The sequence below is a fragment of the Lontra canadensis genome, unplaced genomic scaffold, assembly GCF_010015895.1.
Source record: "Lontra canadensis isolate GAN:19392208 unplaced genomic scaffold, GSC_riverotter_1.0 scaffold94, whole genome shotgun sequence".
Classification (NCBI taxonomy): domain Eukaryota; kingdom Metazoa; phylum Chordata; class Mammalia; order Carnivora; family Mustelidae; genus Lontra; species Lontra canadensis.
The window spans coordinates 1893131-1913687 of record NW_022631088.1 but is presented as its reverse complement, the minus strand read 5'-3'; the positions used below and the strand labels follow the sequence as shown (position 1 = coordinate 1913687).

The 20557-nt window shown below is 51.0% G+C and overlaps 1 protein-coding gene across 1 annotated transcript; it reads left to right on the top strand.

Annotated features, from left to right (window-relative positions):
• The first annotated feature begins 4243 nt into the window (after window positions 1-4243).
• RLBP1 (retinaldehyde binding protein 1) lies at window positions 4244-12508 on the top strand. Its single transcript, XM_032836821.1, has 7 exons — window positions 4244-4298; window positions 4563-4691; window positions 5907-6111; window positions 7691-7869; window positions 10756-10914; window positions 11787-11897; window positions 12161-12508. The coding sequence occupies exons 1-7, from the start codon at window positions 4287-4289 to the stop codon at window positions 12317-12319; spliced, it is 954 nt and encodes a 317-aa protein (XP_032692712.1). The 5' UTR covers window positions 4244-4286; the 3' UTR covers window positions 12320-12508.
• The last annotated feature ends 8049 nt before the right edge of the window (window positions 12509-20557 follow it).

Here is a 20557-nt window from a genome sequence, read left to right as displayed (position 1 = left end):
GAGCCCCGTATCGGGCTCCCTGCTCAGCAGGGAGCCTGCTTCGCCCTCTCTCTCTGCCTGACTCCCTGCCTACTTGTGATCTCTGTCTGTCAAATAAACAAATAAAATCTTTAAAAAAAAGAAAAAGTAGAATCATACACCTAAGTTATTCCAAACATACTTCACAGTTTCCCAATAACTGGAACTGGTAACAACTTTTCAATTTAAATTTAAGTTCATTAAGGTTACAGTTCAGTTCTTTGGTGCCATTATCTGACTTCAGGTGCTAAACAGCTACATGTGGCTAGTGGCTTCTGTATTGGGACAGTGCGGAATTCTCAGGAGCAGAATGCTAGAAGTGAGGGGTTCTCCAACTCCAGGGAGGACTTGAGAGGAAACAGTCAGACAGCAGTCTGAGCAGGAGCCCAGGGAAGGGGCCGTCAGAAGAAAGGAGATTAACGTCACTTAGCTGCACCCCAAGATCCAAGCCCAGGTATTGCCGCCTGCTCTAGAGGAAGGGGTCTAGGGAGACCAGTGGGGTCAGGTGCTGCTCCCAGGGACTGCCCCTCCATGACGTTCTCATAAGCCCCAGGGTGTCTGGAGCGGGCACAGGAGGGTGAAGGGATCCCAAACCTATCCAAGTAGGAATCGGTTGAAAACCAAGAACTATTTCTGGGGAAAAACAAAAAGCCTTTCTGGGGTTGGACTCTGGAGAATGCCCTATGCACAGATCCTGACCCTGTCCCAGGAGGCAAAATCAGGACCGAGGGTGACATTACAGAAGGCTGCTTGGGGGTCAGACGGAGGAGGAGTTTTAAAGCAAGGAGGATTGTCCTCTAGTAAAAACAAGGGGCTCCCTGCCCTTGGAATTCCAGAGAAAAACTAAAGAAATCAGCCGCCCCTCTCCACCGCACCCCCAGCAGGGAACTACCAAAGCAGAGACCCCCGGAAGCCACCTGCTGAGGGACAGCAGAGGGTTGGAGAATGTGGGTCCCTGCCACCCAGATGCATATGGATTCTGGACTTGGAGTAACTGCCAGCATCTATTGTGCCTTTACGTTTACTAAGTGTCCAGCACTGAGCCAAGCACGTTCATCCTCATTAAAGCCACCAGCCTGTCCCTAATTATCCCAGTTTCTCGAGGACACTGAGTCAGAGTGCTGAAGTTAATTCTCACAGCTAGAAGGGTCTGGAGTTAGGACTGAAAAGCGGCCAGCCTCATTCCCACGCAGGCTCCTACCACTGGCCATACTGCCTGGAAGGCGGCGCCCCCTGTCTTGCCCTCTTCCCATTCTGCCTTAACCAGGGGGCCCCACTCACTGCGGAGGGGACCACACCCAGGGGGAGAGTGACAGGCCTGGATCGGTCACCGCTGCCACCAGATCCACAGTCACATTTAAAACTTCCCTCCATCTCTTGCATGTCTTCTTACCCTGGGATGTGCTTTCTCAGACCACCCCCCACCCCCTCACCTCCCCCCCCACTCCCCGGCAAATGAGAGTGAGCGCAAGTGATCGAGGAGGAGGGGATGGGGCTGGCCCGGATCCCACCCCCATTGCCCAGCTTCCACATGGCTGAGCAGGAACTCGGGAGCAGAAGCACACAAAAGAGGGCTTTGAGGTGGCTGCAGCCAGGCCCAGGCCAATCCCCTCTCCCCGCTGGTGCTTCACTTGCCCCAATCTGGGCCTCCCTGTAAACCTGATTTAACGGGAAACTGGGGGCCTTGAGAAGTTCCTTGTGACACAGTAATCCCAGCCTGCTGACTGGGCCACGCCCCCAGTGGTGGCAACCTCCAGGCTCCCCTAGGAGGAGGACGCAGGCACCAGGTAGCCCGAAGGAGGAGCTGGTAGGTAAGTCAGTAGCAGGGGTCTGGCTGGGCCAGAGAACCCAGGACTGGGGTGAGGAGTCGGGGGGTGGGGAGACCCCATCCCAGGCTGCCTCTGAAACTGAAACCAACTGGCCATTCTCCAAGTGGTACTAGATCCACCTGATGGCAGATTCAGCAAATAAACATACAGGAGCCCCAGGTAAATGTGAATTTCAGATGAGCAACAAAGACTTTTTTAGTGTAAGGATGTTCCAAGTATTGTGTGGGATATACTTATGCTTCAAACGTCTTTGTTGTTCACCTGAAGTGGACACGAGATTGGACATTCTGTATTTTATCTGGCAACCCTAGATGGCAGGGAAACAGCCTCACCATGAGATGGGGGTGAATGTTTTTTCATTGTATACAGTTTAAAAACTCAAAATTAGATTGTGCATACTTTTAAAAGAGCTGCTGTACTGACTTTAGCTCTTTATTTCGAGGCTCTAGGATCTTGTCCTAATGATCTGCTTAACAGGCTGGGGGTAACCAGCCACTATCTCTCCCGTCTAATCTCAATTCTATCAGTCTCTCCATTCCTGTTCCAGCAAAGCCCCAGTGAGAGAGGCCATACCAGTATTTCAGTCTGTCTCTGGGTGCACACAGTTGGACGTCTACCTGCCAGAGAGAAAGCTTAGGTTCAGTTCCTGCTGGTGGGTTCACTGCCCTGGCTGGGGCTGAGAAATGGGAGAGGCAGGGAATTGGGAGGTCCTTGGATATCCCCTGGGATCCTCCCAGTCTCTCTGGGCACACTGGGGCAATGATCGGTATGATTCTAAGAAAGGGAAGGGATATCGTGTTTTAGAGCAAAAAACACCGTGGCGTTTTTTGTACTCTATTTGGTAGGTACAGTTATTATCCCCAAATTGCAGATGGGGAAACTGAGGCTCAGAATGGTTAAACAACTTGCCTAAGGTCATGCGGGTGGCAAATGATGACTCTCATTTCCAACCCAGGTTTCTCTGACCCTAAAGGGTTTTCTGTAACACCCATGGTCCTAGGGACTTGGAGAGGTCTTGGCCCTTGCTGTCAAAGCGGTGGTTCAAGTCCCACCTTTGTCACTTACCAATAATGAACAGGGGATGGAACTGGCAAGTGGGAACCTGGTCAGAGAAAGAGCAGGGTGGTGACGGCTTCTTTAAAGGTCCTGGGGATGTTTAGACAGGACAAGAAAAAATCTGGAAACAGGAGCGCTGTCTCCAAAGATACTCAGTGGGTTGAAAAGGTTGTCATGTGGGCGACAGATGAGCTTTGTTCCAGTGGCCGAGCACTGCCTCTGTGCACGTTATTTAATTTCACCTTCAGGACCCTCCTTCCACCCCCCTTTTACAGGGGACAGCCAAGACTCAGGTTAAATTACATAGCTTGCAAGTGGAAGAGACAGAATTTGAACCCAGGTGCAACTTTCACCACCAGAGGCTGCGTCTCGGCGCCCACGGAAAGTCACAGCTTGGGCGCAAGGCCTGATCCCTGGCTGTTTCTGGTTGTGTGACAGCGGCCATGTCACTTACTCTCCCCCGGAGTCTGCTTCTTCCCATGTAAGATGGGGAGAATAATGCCGGCTCTGGCTCTGAGATATGGATTTGGAATGACATAGTGCATCACAGAGCACAGAACACACACCCAGTATTCTGGTTACCTGACTAGTCCTCCCCACTCCTGAGAACGAATGTACTGGAGAAGGGACCATCCGCTAGGCTGGGAAGTTTCTGAGATTCTCCTTTGGGCTAGAGAGGGAGGGCCACAGACAGGAGGAGGGATTGCCTTATTCTGCAGTGATCACATAACTTCAGAATGGGGGTCGAAGCTAGGTTCTCCCTGCCTGCACTGGCTTATCTTAAGAACTAAGGTTTGCGGTATTTTTGTGTGTATTCCTTCTCAAAGGAATGTTTCCCAAAATGTAGCCCAAGGATCATTTTCTTCAGGGCCATGGCTGGGCGGGGGTTGGGGGGCGGTGGGGTGTTGCTTTAAAATGCAGATTCCTGGGCCCAGTTCGGCCCTCTTGAGTCAGAATCACGGGTGAGGGGCCCAGGCCCCTGCATTTCTACCAGATTCCTTAGGTAATTCTTAGGCACTCAAAAGTTTGAGATGCGGGGTGCCTGGGTGGCTCAGTGGGTTAAGCCTCTGCCTTCAGCTCAGGTCATGATCCCAGGGTCCTGGGATCGAGCCCCGCATCGGGCTCTCTGCTCAGTGGGGAGCCTGCTTCCTCCTCTCTCTCTGCCTGCCTCTCTGCCTGCTTGTGGTCTCTCTCTGTCAAATAAATAAATTAAATCTTTAAAAAAAAGAAAGTTCGAGATGCCCTGTTCTGAGACAATAAGAGAGCAGTCTGTCTAGACTACTGCCCCCTTGACTTCCTGTCCTAGGGAGGAGGCTGCCTGGAGAGACCAGGACAGAAGCGAGACGCTTATTTTTCTGAGGACTCTGAGTCTTCTGAGGCAGCATGTCAGAGAACGTGAGTACCCCTGTGCTCTGGTCTCCCCTCCATCTCTCCGCCCTCCCTCCCTCCCTCCCTCCCCGTTTCTGTTGTTTGGTCTGCTCGGGACCCTTATGGGCACTCACCCATACAACCCCACCCGTGACCCCACCCAAAGGGAGAAGGGCTAACAGTGACCTTGGACCAAAGTACTAGTTTAGGGTCTGGGCAGGCTCATTTGCACTGTCTTGCTCTGGCTGACGGGGGACTCTCCCTGCTTTTTCCTGACTTCTCCCTGTCTAGGTGGGCACATTCCGTGTGGTCCCTGAAGAGGAACAGGAGCTCCGTGCCCAGCTGGAGCGGCTTACAACCAAGGACCATGGACCTGTCTTTGGCCCATGCAGCCAGCTTCCCCGCCACACCTTACAGAAGGTGAGGAGACCAGGGTGCCGGGAAGGGTGGGCTGGGGGGGGCTAAAAGCAGGGGCATGTTGACAACATCCTCTCTCCTGTAGGACGGGTCCAGCCCCAGCTCTCCAGGCTATCCTGGAGCTAATGGACTGGCCTGTTCTAGGGGCCATCCTGGAGGTTGGGGCGATGGCAGCAATTGGGCTGACCAGACATCGAGGCCAGCCTAATCCAAGATTATAGCACCAACAGAGTCCCTTGATATCAGTGCCAGGACCTAGGACCTTTGCATGAGAGCTCATCCTAGACTCAGACATGAGGAACATTGGTTTGCAAGTGGCCCAGGGAAACAGGAATCCAACTGCCGCCCCCACTACATAGGCAAGAAGCCTGAGTTGTAGAATCAGACCTAACTTTCAACTTGCTTTGTGACCTTGAGCAAGTTGCTTTCCCTCTCTGGGTCTTGCCTTTTGTACCTCTGAAAGAAGACTGTTGGACCAGCTCAGAGAGGATCAGACTGTGCTCTGAGGAAAGTGGCAGAGCTGTCTTAGGGCTGAGCCGAGCCTGGGCTGCTAGCTTCCATCTCTGCTACCAAGGCAAAGGTGCTGCGAGTTCCCCCAGACCTGAGTCCCCCTCCTTTGCCTTCCCCTCACTCCTGCTGTCCGCGGAGAGACCTGCCATTCAGAAGAGTTTTCCAGACCCAGCCAAAGGGAGGAATATGGGGCAGGGGACAGGCTGCCCTCTTCAGGGTATCTTTGGTTTGGGAAAGATCAGACTCAAGCCTGGGAGGCTGCAGGAGGAAGTGACTGAAAGTCTCCCTTTGAGTGTGAGCCCCAGCTCCACCCCTTCCTGCCTGTGTCCCCTTCGCCGCTAGGGGCCTCAGTCTGCTCATCCTGAGAATGGGGTATGAATGAATCCCCACCTTACGGTGATGGGTGGCGGCCTTCACTATTTCCAGGCCGTAGCGCAGTGCTCCCTAAGGGCGGACACCTTTGGCGGTCTCCTGCCAACAAACCCAGGATGGGCACTTTGACTCCATGTTCTGCCGCGAAATTAGCTGGCGGTCTCAGGCGATGCCCGTGCGTGTGGTGCTCATGGGGGCAGAGGAGCGGTGGCCCCTGTGGCAAGCCCTCTGCCCGTGGGCCGCGCTGGCCCTGGCAGGAGCCTCCCGGCTCGGGCGTCCTGCTCCGCACGCGCGCGCCCGTCTGTGACTTGCTGCCTCCACCCGACCCTGTTCCAGGCCAAGGACGAGCTAAACGAGAGGGAGGAGACCCGAGAGGAGGTGGTGCGAGAGCTGCAGGAGCTGGTGCAGGCCGAGGCGGCGTCTGGGCAGGAGCTAGCCCGGGCGGTGGCCGAGAGGGTGCAGGGAAGGGACAGCGCCTTCTTCTTGCGCTTTATCCGCGCGCGGAAGTTCGACGTGGGGCGCGCCTACGAGCTGCTCAGAGGTGAGACCCGCGCTGGAGGTACCGCCTCCGCCTCCCGAAGCCCAGGCTCAGAGGCGGGGAGGCGGTGACGCTGGTGTTGGTTCTCACCCAAGCACGGAGGAGACTGTCCCCTCCATGCCCCACGCGTTCCCTGCCCTGTGAGAACCACTCTCCCTGAGCCTCCTTATCCTCACTCGGAAAATGGGGTGTGAACTCAGCAGCCTCCACATTCCTAGAGGTCTGGCTCCCCTCTCCTCTCTCCCGGTCCTGGAGCGCCTTCCCCTCCCCCAACCCCAGCCCTGTGAGGCAGGAAAGGCCGGTGTGTGGCCCCTTGCCTTGCAGGTACCTAAGCCTCATACAGAATGGGACCGGAGATGATGCCAGCCACGGGAAGGAGCCCTGAGGACAGACCTGCCCAGGCCTGCTGGCTGCCTGAGGACAGATTTCCTAAGGAAATCCAATCCTTGGTGCCCTGGGGAAAGAAAGGGGTGTCCGAGCAGGCCCTCCGCAAGCTAAGGCATTCTCCTTCTCTTACTTCTTCCTTCCTTCCCCAAGAGTGAATTCACAGCCACACTGTGCCAACCACTCTTTTATTTTTTTTTTAAGATTTTATTTATTTGTTTGACAGACAGAGATCACAAGTAGGCAGAGAGGGAGGAAGGGAAACAGGCTCCCCGCTGAGCAGAGAGTCGGATGCTGGGCTCGATTCCAAGACCCTGAGACCCTGAGACCATGAGACCATGACCTGAGCTGAAGGCAGAAGCTTAACCCACTGAGCCACCCAGGCGTCCCCCAACCACTCTTTCAGGGCAAAGGATGCAGCAGAGAACCAAGCAGACGGGAGCTGCCTTCACGGACTTCATAAGCTAAAGGCGGAAACAATAAGCCAGAGAAATAAAGCTCCCTAGACTGTTCGGGAGTAAGAAACGATAATGAGGAAAAATAAAGGAGACACGTGTAACATGGCCAGGAAGGCTCCTGGGCAAAGGGAACTTCTGAAGAAAAATGCAAAGGGGATGAGATATAGCAATAGGGCAGAGGGCACAGCAAGGTGGTGGGGTTTTACCTGGAGGGTGGTAGGAATAGTGAGGAGGTCAGTGGCATTCCCGAGGCAAACGCTCCCTGAGCCCCTCTCCCGGGGCCTGGTCCCTGTAGGGCTGGGTGGTCGAGAGACGCGGGGACTTGTTGAGGACAGGGAAAGGTGAGGTTTGGAATCGGGAAGGGCCTTTGGGTTCTGCGTGGGGTTGTGGCTTGATCTTGGGGTCTTTTCTACTCAGCTAACCTTGTGCCCAACAGGAAAGCCTATACCTCTGCCTGTGGCAAGAGAAAAATAATGATAATCATCCTCAGATTCCGGATTACACTGCATGTTTGCACAGTTTACAAACTCATACCTAGAATCTCCTTTGATTCCTGCAGCAATCTGGTGAGATAGGCCAGTAGTCTCTTCCGTGTTTTTGAAGAGGAGACAAGGCGCTCGGAAAGGTTGCATGTCCTGCTCGATCACACACAGGACGCGTCCGGGTCTCTGGAATTTTCCTGTGAGCCCCTCCCTGAGGGGCTGGCTCCCTGAGGGGCTCCTCTGCTCTCCCTCCTCCAGGCTACGTGAACTTCCGGCTGCAGTACCCCGAGCTCTTCGACAGCCTGTCCCCGGAGGCCGTCCGCTGCACCGTGGAGGCCGGCTACCCTGGTGTCCTCTCCACTCGGGACAAGTATGGCCGCGTGGTCATGCTCTTCAACATCGAGAACTGGGACGCCGAAGAAATCACCTTCGACGAGGTCAGTGGGGGACCACCTTCCCGGGCAGGGGAGAACTCTCAGGCAGGGCCCGCGGGCCCATACATGGCAGCTGCCCCCGGGCCCCCCTACCAAGTGGAAATGACAGCTGTGGGTCACCCTTGCCAAGTGCTGAAAGCTGAAATGACACAGAGCACGGGGATTAATGCATGGCAGGTTGGGAGAGATTCTAGAAAACCTCAGTTTCAACCTATTAAGCACCCTGAGTTCTCTGCTATATTTACTTAACCATGAGTTGAAGAATATTCTTTTTTATTTTTTTAAATGATTTTATTTTTTTCTTCATGATAAAGGTACTCGGTAATTCCCATCACCTATTTACCCGTCCCCCCACCCCCCCCCCTGATGACCGTCAGTTTGTGCTCTATAGTTAAGAGTCTGTTTTGTGGTTTGCCTCTTTGTCTTTTTTCCACTTTTATTTGTGTGTTTCTTAAGTTCCACATAAGAGTGAAATCATATGGTGTTTGTCTTTCCCTGATGGACTTATTTCACTTAGCATCACACTCTCTAGCTCTTTCCATGTCATTGCAAATGGCAAGATTTCATTCCTTTCTATGGCTGAGTGATGGTCCACTGTACGTATATACCCCGTCTTCATTCATTTGTCCATCGATGGACACTTGAGCTGCTTCCGTAGTTCGGCTATTGTAGATAATGCTTCAATAAACATACAAGTTCATGTGTCCCTTTGAATTAGTGTTTTTGGTCTCTGCATTTACATATGCGTGTGTGACTTTGCTTGTCAAGCCCGTAAGAGACCTACACTAAGTGGGGGGAACTAGGGTTTGTCTTGGGAGAACATTGACATGTCCCTCCAAGCCTTTAAAAAAAACTGCAGACTCACTTAAGAAGATGTTATCTCATTGTCCCAGCATCATATATTGAGAAGTCCGTCTTTTTTCCCCGGTAACTTGAGATGCCATCTTTATCGTAGCCTATATTCTCATCTATATTTGGGTCTATTTCTGGACTTGTAGTCTGGGCCAACAGTTTCTTTCTATTCATGCTCCAATACCACAATGTTTTAATTACAGATTGTGTAGAATGTTTAATATGTTAGGGTTAGTTCTGTCGTTGTGAATCTTCTTCTTCAGAGCTTTTCTAGCTATTCTTCTATGTCTACTTTTTCCTAGAGAGTTTAGAATTAACTTGTCCAGCTCCAGGAGAAATGTATTTTTATTGGGAACAAACTTGGGGAAAATTAGAATCCTTCTGAATGCAACAGCCAACAACCATAGCCTGCTATACTATCCGCGAATGAGGGGTGCTGTCCCTTTAACGTGCCTACTTTGGAACTTTTCTATTTCTATTATTTTTCTATTCTTTTCTATTTCTATTATTTTAATTAATTTAAGTAATGTCTGTACCCAACGTGGGGCTCAAACTCACGACCCCAAGATCAAGAGTCACAGGCTCTACCCACTAAGCCAGCCAGGTGTCCCCTACTTTTGAAATTTTTAGAGCCTTTAAAAGTTCTCCTCACAAACATTAGGCACCTTTTTCCTTAAGTTTGTCTTAAGTGTTTCTTTAAATGGGGTTTTCTCTGCCATTATATCCTCTGATTGGTTATTGTTGGTATATATGGAAATTATTGTTTTTGTATATTAATTTTATATCCTGAATTTTTAAATTTATGGTAGTTTTATAATTGAGTCTCTTGGGTTTTCCAAGAGTGCTATCATATTATTGTAAATAGAAAAGACAGCTTTTCTTTTGCATTTCTACTTATGGCCCTGATTTTTTTTTTTTTTAAAGATTTTCTTGCTACTGGCTTTAGGACCAAGGTGTGTGTGTGTGTGTGTGTGTGTGTGTGTGTGTGTGTGCATGTGTGTGTTTGTGGAAGAGATTTAAAAATATTTTTTCTTGGGGTACTGGCTGGCTCAGTCGGCAGAGTATGCATCTCTTGATCATGGGGTTGTGAATACATTGGGTATAAACATTACTTAAAAATAAAATCTTTAGGGGGACCTGGGTGGCTCAGTCGGCTAAGCCTCTGCCCCGATTTTATCTCAGGTCATGATCTCAGGGTCATGGGATGGAGCCCTGCATCAGACTCTGCACTCATTGTGAAGCCTGCTTTAGATTCTCTCTTCCTCTTGCTCATTCTTCTCTTTCTCAAATAAATAAATAAAATTTTTAAAAAATTAAATCTTGTTTTATTTATGACTTCAGTGTGGGGCTTGAACTCATATCCCTGAGGTCAGGACCTGAGCTGAAATCAAGAGTCAGATGCTTAATTGACTGAGCCATCCCCCAAAATAAAATCTTTAAAAAAAGACTATTTAAAAATATTTTTTCTTATTATGTAAGTGATATCTACTTATTAGAAAATGCAAAAATATCATAAATTTAAAAATCATACACCATTCTACCACTCAGAGATTTCTATCATTTCATATCCTTCCAATCCACTTTTTCTAGAAACGTGCACACACATGCACACATACACATATTTTTTCTTATAAAAATCATACACTACAATAATATATCATGATTGAATATTTTCCTGTATCATTATATAGATTTTATATAATGATACGTATATTATATATTTTTATATATAAAAATAATAATATATAAAGTTATATATCTATAATTTTAACTGTTCCAGAGTATTCCATGGCATGAATGTACCATTTCATCAGTCCCTTATTGTTGGGCATTTAGGTTGTTTCCAGTCTAACCATGGATATGACATTCAAGGTTATTTTCTTGAGACACACCCACAGATGTGGAATGGGCCATTTTTTAAAGCCTGTGACAAATTTTCTCCAGTAAAGGATGTACTTGTTAGCTCTCCCCTCAGGACCTTAAGCCTTAATTATCTTTGCACGTTGGGTCTTATGGCCCGTTCACTCTGTGTCCAAGATCTTGCAGGCATATTGTTTCATCCTGGAGAAGCTACTAGAGAACGAGGAAACTCAGATTAATGGTTTCTGCATCATCGAGAACTTCAAGGGCTTTACCATGCAGCAGGCTGCCGGACTTCGGGCTTCTGATCTCAGGAAGATGGTGGACATGCTCCAGGTGAGGCCTCCGCCCTCTGTCTTGCAGGAGCCTCGCACAGGGGAGGAGGCCGGGAAGCTGGGCCCAGGTGCCCCACTTAAGGGCGCCGGCCAGCACCCGAGAAGAAGACCTCCTAGCGCCATCTTGAGAAATGACGACCACAAAGGCTGGCTTGGTGATCAACATTCATTCCTGAATGCCTTGAGAGCAGACCCTTCCTCCCTTCTACTTCATTTTATAAACCTTGAAACCGAGGCTCAGAGACTTGAGTAACCTCTCAAGATCCTAAAACTCTAAAGTGGCAGAGGCCAGACTTGAACCTATACCTTCGGACCTGGGATCCCCTTCTCTGTCCAGACGTGTCACACTGCTTCTCTTTGAATGTGACTTTGTCCCCAGGAAGGGATGATCGCTAATGTCCCTGACAGCTCACTCCTGTATATACTGACATGTTCAGAAGTCCTTCTGAAGTCTGCTTTATGTTTATCTGGGAAAGGAGGGGTGGGAGATGGGGGTCATGGTGGGGGGCGGATGTTGAAGGACAGTGAGGTATGATAGCAGAGTCCCTGGGGTCTGTAATAGTTTTCAGTCCACTCAGTACGCAAGTGGGTTTGGAAAAGCTCGGTCACCTAAACACCAAGCAAGGCTACCATGTCATTTCCTCACTTCACCTAATGGCAAGGGGTTGCACACCAGCAGGGAGAGGGTTGGGCTGCGTGGCCTCTGGGGCTCCCTCCCCATTACTGGCCCAAGGATGGAAACTTTAGTGAGCTATGTGATCAACCATGTGATGAGACAAGTCTGTCCTCGAGCCAGTGGGAGGCAGTGGGGGAGTGAGTGGGAGCCTCCGACGTCACCGGGGCCATGGGCTGGGGACCTCTCTGTCACTGCAGGATTCCTTCCCGGCCCGGTTCAAAGCCATCCACTTCATTCACCAGCCGTGGTACTTCACCACGACCTACAACATGGTCAAGCCTTTTCTGAAAACCAAGCTGCTCCAACGGGTAAGTGCGTGGCCACACAGGGAGGGCGCTCCTGAGACAAGGAGGATGAGGCTGGGATGGGGAGCGGACCCCACCTGAGCCCTCCTCAGACTCTGTGCCGTGGTCCTGAGCTGAGTGACGGCACGACAGGGAGGACTGTAGAGACTGACACCATCAGGCACACGAGGCATGCTGTGCCTTTCTCCTCCTGTCCCTTTCTTCCCTTCTGTCCCCCATCCTGAGGGCACCCCTCACTCAGCTCTGTCTCCCCGACTTCCCTGCAGGTCTATGTCCACGGAGATGACCTCTCTGGCTTCTTCCAGGAGATCGATGAGGACATCCTGCCCGCTGATTTTGGGGGCACACTGCCCAAGTATGATGGCAAGGTCGTTGCTGAGAAGCTCTTTGGCCCCCGGGGCCAAGCAGAGAACACCGCTTTCTGAGGACGGCTCCTGCCACCCAACCATAGTTAGCATCCCCAGGCTCTCCTCAGCTGTCCTGGACCCAGAAGTTTGGGAAAAGGGCTGCCCGAGGTGGCTGTGGTTCCCCTGAACCTCCCTAAGTTTGGATGAGTTTAGGTGTCACTGTCCTCTCAAGTTGGGGGTCAATAAAGCAGGGGCAATTCCCTTGAACATGAAGAATTGGGGACAGTTCTATTCCTACCACCTCTGGCTCTTAGGACAGTGACTTGTGTGGGGTTGAGTTTCAAAGACGCTGAGCTTCTCCATGATTTCCTTTCTAGCAGTTTTACCTCCGAGGGTCTGTGAAAATAGGCAAGGAGACTGATTTAAAGGTCTCTCCCCTGCCAAAGTAAAATACAGTGAAATACATTAGAAGGATAAGAGGGGGCATATAAAATGATCTAGCAAACAGTAATTTTGGCAGTGGGCAGGCAGCTAAGGGCTTTTCCACGTGGGATTTGGGGGTGGAAGCGTCCTCGAAGGGGCTCCATTTTGTGGTGGCCTGGTCCCCTCAGTCGGGCATGGCGTGATGTGTGCAGTGATGGTCAGGAGCTGGGACCCTTTCCTGGGTGGCGGTTGTGCCCCCTCCTATGTGAGGTCTCTCCTCTAGACCCCTTGCCTTGACTGGTAGTTTTTTGCTTTTTTAAAGATTTTATTTATTTGCTGGAGAGAGAGAAAGAGAGCATAAGTAGGGGGAGCGGCAGGCAGAGGGAGAAGCAGGCTCCCTGCTGAGCAAGGATCCCGATGCTGGACTTGATCCCAAGACCGTGGGATCATGACCTCAGGCGAAGGCAGAAGCTCAACGACTGAGCCACCCAGGCGCCCCCAGCTGTGCATGTTTTGACACATGCAAACACTTTCCTTCTGTAAAGTCTGCTTTCCTCAAGTGCTTGGTGGTTTTTGAGTGTGGGGTGAGAGTCCCCGTTAGAGAATAGCTGACTGCTGGGCACCAGGCTTGTGGACATTGCCAGCCTTCTCTCCAGATCTGCCACTGACTTTCCCACGTGGGGGCACACACTTGTGCCTGTGGTCTGGCCAGTGTGGTGGCTGAGGGTCGGCTGGTCTACCTGCACCTGCCCAGGTACCCCAGGTACCCCAGTACCCCAGCGATCACCCCTGGGCTTTCCCACACTTGCCCCTCCTTGTGGGCGTGAAACACCCTGGGTACTGCGCCCACTTTTGGGGACAGGACCTTCAGCGATTTCCTGGGCTGGAGGTTTAATTCATCTGTTTTCACTCAGAAATTTTTCTGATCCACTGAGAGTCGTCGTTCCTGCTTTCCAGTGTGGGTATGTGCGTGTATGGGTACGTGTGAATGTACATTCACACACATGCGTTGATTTCTTATATCCCTTCTTTCTAGGGTGTGCAGGGTATGCTCATATCCCGGTAGCTTCTTTCTTTATAGTGATCGCAGTTGAGAGTTCATGGTCATAAATGATATTTACATAGGACTACTGAGGTGGAGGAGGGATCATAGCAGATTATCGGGGGTAGAGGGTTGGGAGGCTTGAGGATTTTCCCCAGACCCTTTCTTCAAACCCTTCAAAATGCTTTTTGAGGTGAGGGTCCCCTTTTCCAAATCAAATCTTACATGGAACTCTTATTGGAGTCTGAAAGAGGGAAGGTACTCTGGTTGCCCGCCAAAGGATCTCCTAGAACATCTGGGGCTGAGAAGGTATTTCAAGTATGAGGGCGTGAACCCCGAGCGGTGGTGCCAAGGGGTTCAGTGATCAGGTGTGGAGACTCGCATTCGGCAGGGTTGGGAGCCTTGGGGACCCTACGGGTAAGCTGTTGGTAGAGAGGGGGGCGTGGGTGAGGCTGAGGTAAAGAAATTTTTAAAGCTTTCAGGATATACTTCTAGTTGTCTTGTAAAAGAGTTGGTCCCAAATCTGAGGGAAACAGAGGCTGATCCCCCTTGAATGACTTCTATTTTTCCCTTGGTCCCCAACTGCCAGGAGCCCTTGTAAATGCAGCCCAGGCCCACCCTCTGGTGGATGGGGGCTCTAATTTACAAATGAGATCAGGATGTGGAGAAAACTGCAGGCAGATGCCAACAAGGAAGCTCTTGGGGCGGCCTTGGCTATCACTCGGATCCAAATGGGATGCTGGGGTCACCCCTACAATCAGCAGGGCTAGCACCTCAGCTCAGTGTTGGGATCTGAGGAGCAAGCCCAGCGGCTTTCTGAGGAAGAGGCTGTGGGGTTGGGGCCCTGTGAGTCAGCTCCAACTGTGGGCTGGCATTGCCCCCTGCTGGTCGTTCCCTGGTACTGCCCCTCCAGGCGCAGAGACCCGCAGGGTATGAAAGCGAGGTGAGGGGAACAGGCCAGCTCTCTGTCCAGAAAGGGTGGTGCCACCTTTGGGAGAACCTGTTTGAAGACCATAAATGTTAATGTTAAAATCAGCCACGTTCAGCCTCACAAAATCCCAGCTGCCTACATGCTGGATTCCTATGTGTGACCACCACTGCCACATTCATGAGAGAGGAAAAGGGGCAATCAAATACTCTTTTGAAAGCCACCAAGTATGGGAAGGGGGACGACGAAATATGAATTTTACACCAGCCGTTTGCTACCCAGAATGGCTTTCTTTCTGAAGACATCTGGATGAGGCCGGGTGTCTGCCACACAGAAGTGAAGGTTTGCAAAGTCACAATGATGCATTTCGGCCATCCTCACGTGGACTTTTGGGGGATGTCATCAGTCAGTGGATGGAGGCTATTCGTGAAGGTGTGGGTGGAGGTCTCAGTAGGGAAACAGGCCACCGGCTTCAGAGAGCCTTGAACGAGACTTACCACACTGCTCAGTGTCTCTCCGTTACCCTAAGGGTTGCCGGAGGACTCTGAGGCCACCTGGTGGTCTGCAGAGCTCCCTGGAAGAGGGAAGGCAGGTCCTAAGACAGCCAGGAAAAGGGCTGAAGTCTCCTGAGGGGTGAACTGGGCCATCTTTCAATCCCACTTCCCACAGTAGGTGTGGCTCTGGTGTTGAGCAAACTCCGCAGGGCAGGGTAGAGAAGGGAGCTCACAGGATCCCCAGGAACCTCACGACTAAAAGTGGGGGTCCCAGGACGGTGGCATCTGTTCCTCTTGGGAGCTTGCTAACGGTGCAGAATCTTAGGCCCCTCCTCTGATCTAAATTCAAATCTTCAATTTAACAAGATCCCTGCAGGCTGGAATTTTCTTTTTTAAAAAGATTTTATTTATTTATTTGACAAAGAAAGAGAGAGAGATCACATGTAGGCAGAGAGAGAGGGGGAAGCAGGCTCCCTGCTGAGCAGAGAGCCCAATGCGGGGCTCGATCCCAGGACCCTGAGATCATGACCTGAGCCGAAGGCAGAGACTTTAACCCACTGAGCCACCCAGGCACCCCTGGAATTTCCTGGGGAGCTTTAAAATGGTGAGGCCTGGTCCCCATCCCCAGAGACTCTGATGTGCTTGGTCCGGGATGTGGTCTGGGGATCAAGAGCTTTCCAAGCTTCCCAGGTGGTCCAACTAGGCACTGCTGCAAGTCCTGTGTGTTGACATACGGAGGCAGCGAGGATTTGGAGGAAGCCACTCGGGCCGGTTTTAATGTCTAAGGATATAAAAGCCAACTTTGCACTTGGCTCTTGTTTCCTGAGCCGAAAGGGCAGAGAAGCAGGGCTGCAAAAGCCCCTATGAAAAGGCAGCAGCTGGTTCTGGGGGCTATGCCCAGAAGCTGTCCCACCTTCAGGCAGGAAATGTGTGGGCAGGTATGCCTAATTTCTGAAGGTGATCATAATAAGGAAGGAAAGGATTGGGACTGGGGTCTGATGATGCTTCTGTGTGGCTGGTCAGCACTGCCAAGCCCAGGAATGATTTTGAAAACCATATCCAGGCCCAACTCAGCTTCTCTCGTGGGCCCAGCAGTTGAGACCCCCCAGTGGAAGCCACACGTTCTTTTCTTCTGGTTTCTACACTGTCCCCGGAAGTGATTTATGAGTGAGAACCAAGCAGATGAAGCCAAAACCACTGCCCAAAATAACACTCTCGCTTTGAAGAATATTCTTGTATTTGATCCTTTCAGTATCCAGAGATAGGCATTCTTATAATTATCCCCATCTTACAAGTAAACCCCCCACCCCGAAAAAACCCTGAGGTTAAATTTTGCTCAGGATAAGAGAGTGGTGATGTGGCTAGGAATGGACCTTGACCAACAACTCTGGCTCCAAATCCATTGGCCCTATCGCTGCTCATGCTTTATATCAGATGTTTCTTTCCGGGGCTGTGGGAGGTGTGGGTAGGAAGGCGAAGGGGAACAGTGAAATTACAACTTCATTTATCCCAGATCCGTTTCACCAACCGTCATCAGATAAAGGAGGAACTTTAAGAGGAAACCGAACTATCTTCGGTACAGATGCTGGGCAGTTCTAAATGAGGGCGGAGAGCATGAATCAGAAGGAAGTTTCTGGGTGCACAGAGTCACGAGGAGAGGGGGGTTTATCTATCTTAACCCCTTTGGGGGAGCAATTCCGTAGTTCAAGGCCAAACTGCCTGTATTGTCTTCCCAATCACGTGGATACAAGTAACCCCCCTCAAAGGGGGATCCCCAAGAAAGAAATGGGGAGAAAGGCTATCATACCTGTGACAGCCATCCAGTTAGGTGTTTGGTCCTTCCCATGGGAAAGTGCTCCCCCAGAGGGCTAGGGCAGAGGGGCCTCCTGATGAAAGGTACAATAAAATACAGCACCATTGGGGTGGCGAGTGATTGCAGGTCAATGTCCCTGAGCACAGATCAATAGGGCTGCCTCAGGAGAGGCGCAGCTAATGTGCCCACCGCCTTGGCAAGCTGCTGGCATCAACCAACCCCACATCCTGGACCTGAGATCTCTTCCCTATGGTATTCTTCACAGGTAGTATTGTTTATAAGTTGGCTTTTCTTGCATCAAAAGGATCTGGCTGTTGCGTGGGGGAAAGGAAGTGGAGGAAGCTTGCTTCCTAGAGAGGGCATCACTGTGAAATTTGATAGTGGGCATTCTTAGGTCATGTTACGGCACATCCTCCAAAACCAGCAGTCCGTACCTCCCCTCACTTGTCTGACGTTTTGCCTAGCCAAGGAGGGAAGAAAATGGAGTGCTAAGTTCTTGGGTAGGAGAGCATATGGACTAGTATTAACTCTCCTGGTGGGAATGGAAGACCTCAGCTTGGATTCAGACAGACACAAAGGAGAAGAAATCATCACCATCAATCAACCAACCCAGGATAAGTTTTTTTCCAACCCAATATAATCTTTTTATTATTTATTTGAGAGAGGGGAGAGAGCAAGAGTGAGCACGAGTTGGGGGGCAGTGGGGAGGGACAGAGGGAGAGGGAGAAGCAGGTTCCCCGCTGAGCAGGGAGCCCAACATGGGGCTCAATCCCAGGACCCTAAGATCATGACCTGAGCCAAAGGCAGACACTTCACTGACTGAGCCACCCAGGTGCCCCCAACTCAACAGGACCTTCATTTAGGTGATGTTCACTCAGTCTTTTCAAAGAACATTCTAGAACATTCTTAGAAAAAGCATGCAAATCATGCGTGGCAGTTACCATTTCCATCTCCCCTCACATTTCATCTACAGGGTTCACTTTGTCTAGAGAGTGGGCGATTCCAGGGCTGGTATCTCATGCCCTGGCTTTTGGGCTGGAGAGCTTGGGTGTGTGAGAGCCCTCAGGATGGTCATTTCTTTGGTCATTGCTTGCAAGGCTGGGATATAATCTCTTGTGATAAGAACTTGATGGTTTTGCCCACTTCCTTCAAGCTCAAGTTTGGTGAAGGCACAGGAAGAATCCTTTTACACAGACACTCCCACAGGACAAAGGACACACAGCCACGCCACATTTTTAGCCTTTTATTTAAGTAAAGAAATTCCATTGAATCAAAGATAACAAAATTACAGTTCTTGTTTGTAATGATCTTCGTTTACCACCACACAGAATCAAAATAGAGCCAAAAGTCATATGAGAACAGAAAATGATCAAGGACACCGTTGTTTAGTATAATTTCTTAATAAAGGTAAATATCCTCATATTTAGAAAAAATTGCATTGCTAGTTGCAAATCTTAAATGCCCCATGTGCTGGAGGATCCTGTATTCCCCACCCTAAAATCCGGCGGCACAGAGGCTTTCAGAACACAAACTCAAAAAGACATGGTTTTTAGGGCAGCGTTGGACATTTCAAAAAACTAAACCAAACAAAATCAAACAAAACAAAAAAACAAAAATGAGGAATGTGAGAGTGATGGTTCTCAAAAATCAATCTGGAAGCAGATCTGCCAACAGAAGAACGTGGCTGAGCGAGTCCGACCAGGGAAGGGAGAGATGGAACCGGCCCCCCATGCCGCCCCCCGGCCCTGGTGTGGCTAAGGCAGCTGTAGTGACAGAAGTCAGGAGCTCAGGTGTAGTGAAGGTCTCCCTGAGGCAGTGGGAGAGACCCAGGTCGTCCGGGACTGGTGTGGAGAGCTGATAGGACTCTACGCAGACTTGTGCTTTAGGAAAAAGGAAGAGGCCAAAACAAAAGCCAGACAAAAGCCAAGTACTACCCCTGGGATGGACCAAGTCCCCGGGAACGGTCTGGGAGAGAAGCGGCTGGCGCGGGGACCGAGGGGGTCCGCTATTATACTGGGGACTCTTCAACGTGGGTGGTCGGGAAGAAGCAGGCCTTGGGAGATGAAGGCTCTCTCTGTAGACGCTAGAAATGGAACTGTCCCCAGTTTATGGCAACAGATTTCTTGGTTAGTGGGGACCAGAATGGAGAGAAGGTAGGTTCTCAATTTCATTGCTAATCGAGCAGAGTCAAGGTGGAAGATTTGCCCACTGGTTAGAAATGGATTCCAGCGTGTTCGTTAGATACACAGATGCTTTCTCCACATACATGCCAGGAAAAACAGTTCAGGGGGGTGGGGGCAGGCTGACTCTTCCAGAAGGGGCAGCTGTCTACTGTCTGGGAGGCTGAGCATGGCTGGCGAGCCAGACTCTGCGGCCTGCTTCCCAGGGCCACTTGGGGAGGGGGCGGGGGTGCCCGGGTTGCGGCGTCCGTCCGGGGGCAGCAGCGGCAGTGAGAGGGGCGAGAAGGAGCTTCGTTTGTCCTGGATGGCCTTCCAGTTCTCACTGCCAGCAGGGGCCCGCTTCCCTTCCCTTAGCTCTGAGTACAGTTTGGCAAAAGCAATCCTAGCTTTTGAAGAAGGGGGTCCTTCCTTCTGCTTAGATAACAGAGGGAAGAAAAAATCCTTTTCCTCCACTGCTCGGCCTCTAAAGGCCACAGACCGGCCACATTTCATGGCTTTTTGAGGCCTCCATGGAATCCAAAGTGGCTCTGGAAACAGAGCGAGGCCCAGAAGGAAGAGAGGCGTTGGGGGACGAGACATTCGGCCGGTTCTGAATCGCGCATACTGTCGGGGGCTGGGGGTGCCTGGCATAGCGGAGATGCACACAGGCCACATGGAGAGAGTCTCTGGCTTTCCTGTGGCTTTGCTCCCAGCTGTCACAGCACGAGAATTTGGATTCCGGTGCCATAGTATCGCTGGAACTCCAGGGGATGCTCTAGGGGCAAGGTGAGACTTTCTGGGCACCGAGAATGCCAGATGATGCTGTTCAGGCTGCTGTGGCGAGAAGCGCCTGGAGGGCAAAACCCTGAGTTCTTTGGACGTGACGTTGCAGGGAATCTTTACTTGGGCTCTAACGATCGATGGCACAGGCAAAGAAAAGCCCCTCACATCTCAGACATCTGCTTGCAGGGCAAACACAAACAAGAACATGCGCATTGTTTCTCATCTGGCAGAGGAGATTCTCAAGTCACACGGTCACAAAGGGAGCTCTCATTCAGACGCCAGGCGTCCAGGCTCAGCTATCCAGAAGGCTCGGCTTTAATGAAGACGGTGGCTTCAGAATGAAAGCCTGAGCGGGCAGGCTTTCTGCCCTGGGAAACAGGACTGTGGATCTCAATGCTCTGCCCGAGTCCCACGGAAGGTGGGGGACATTCGCCTTGTTCCAAAAGTCAGCACCTGTCCCAGTCACAAGACCACCCTCAGGACAGCAAGGATATTGAGAGGACAACGGAGATTCTAAAGAGAAGCCAGTCAAAGTCACAGGGTTTCGGGTCATATCAAGGGTGTTCACCAGTAAAGGCTTGATGCAGGGGCTCCCTCTCAGGCCCCCCAAGATGAGGCTGGGGCCTTGATGTAGCCGCGGTCACTTGCTAGGGCTGCAGAAGGCAGGTGGGAAT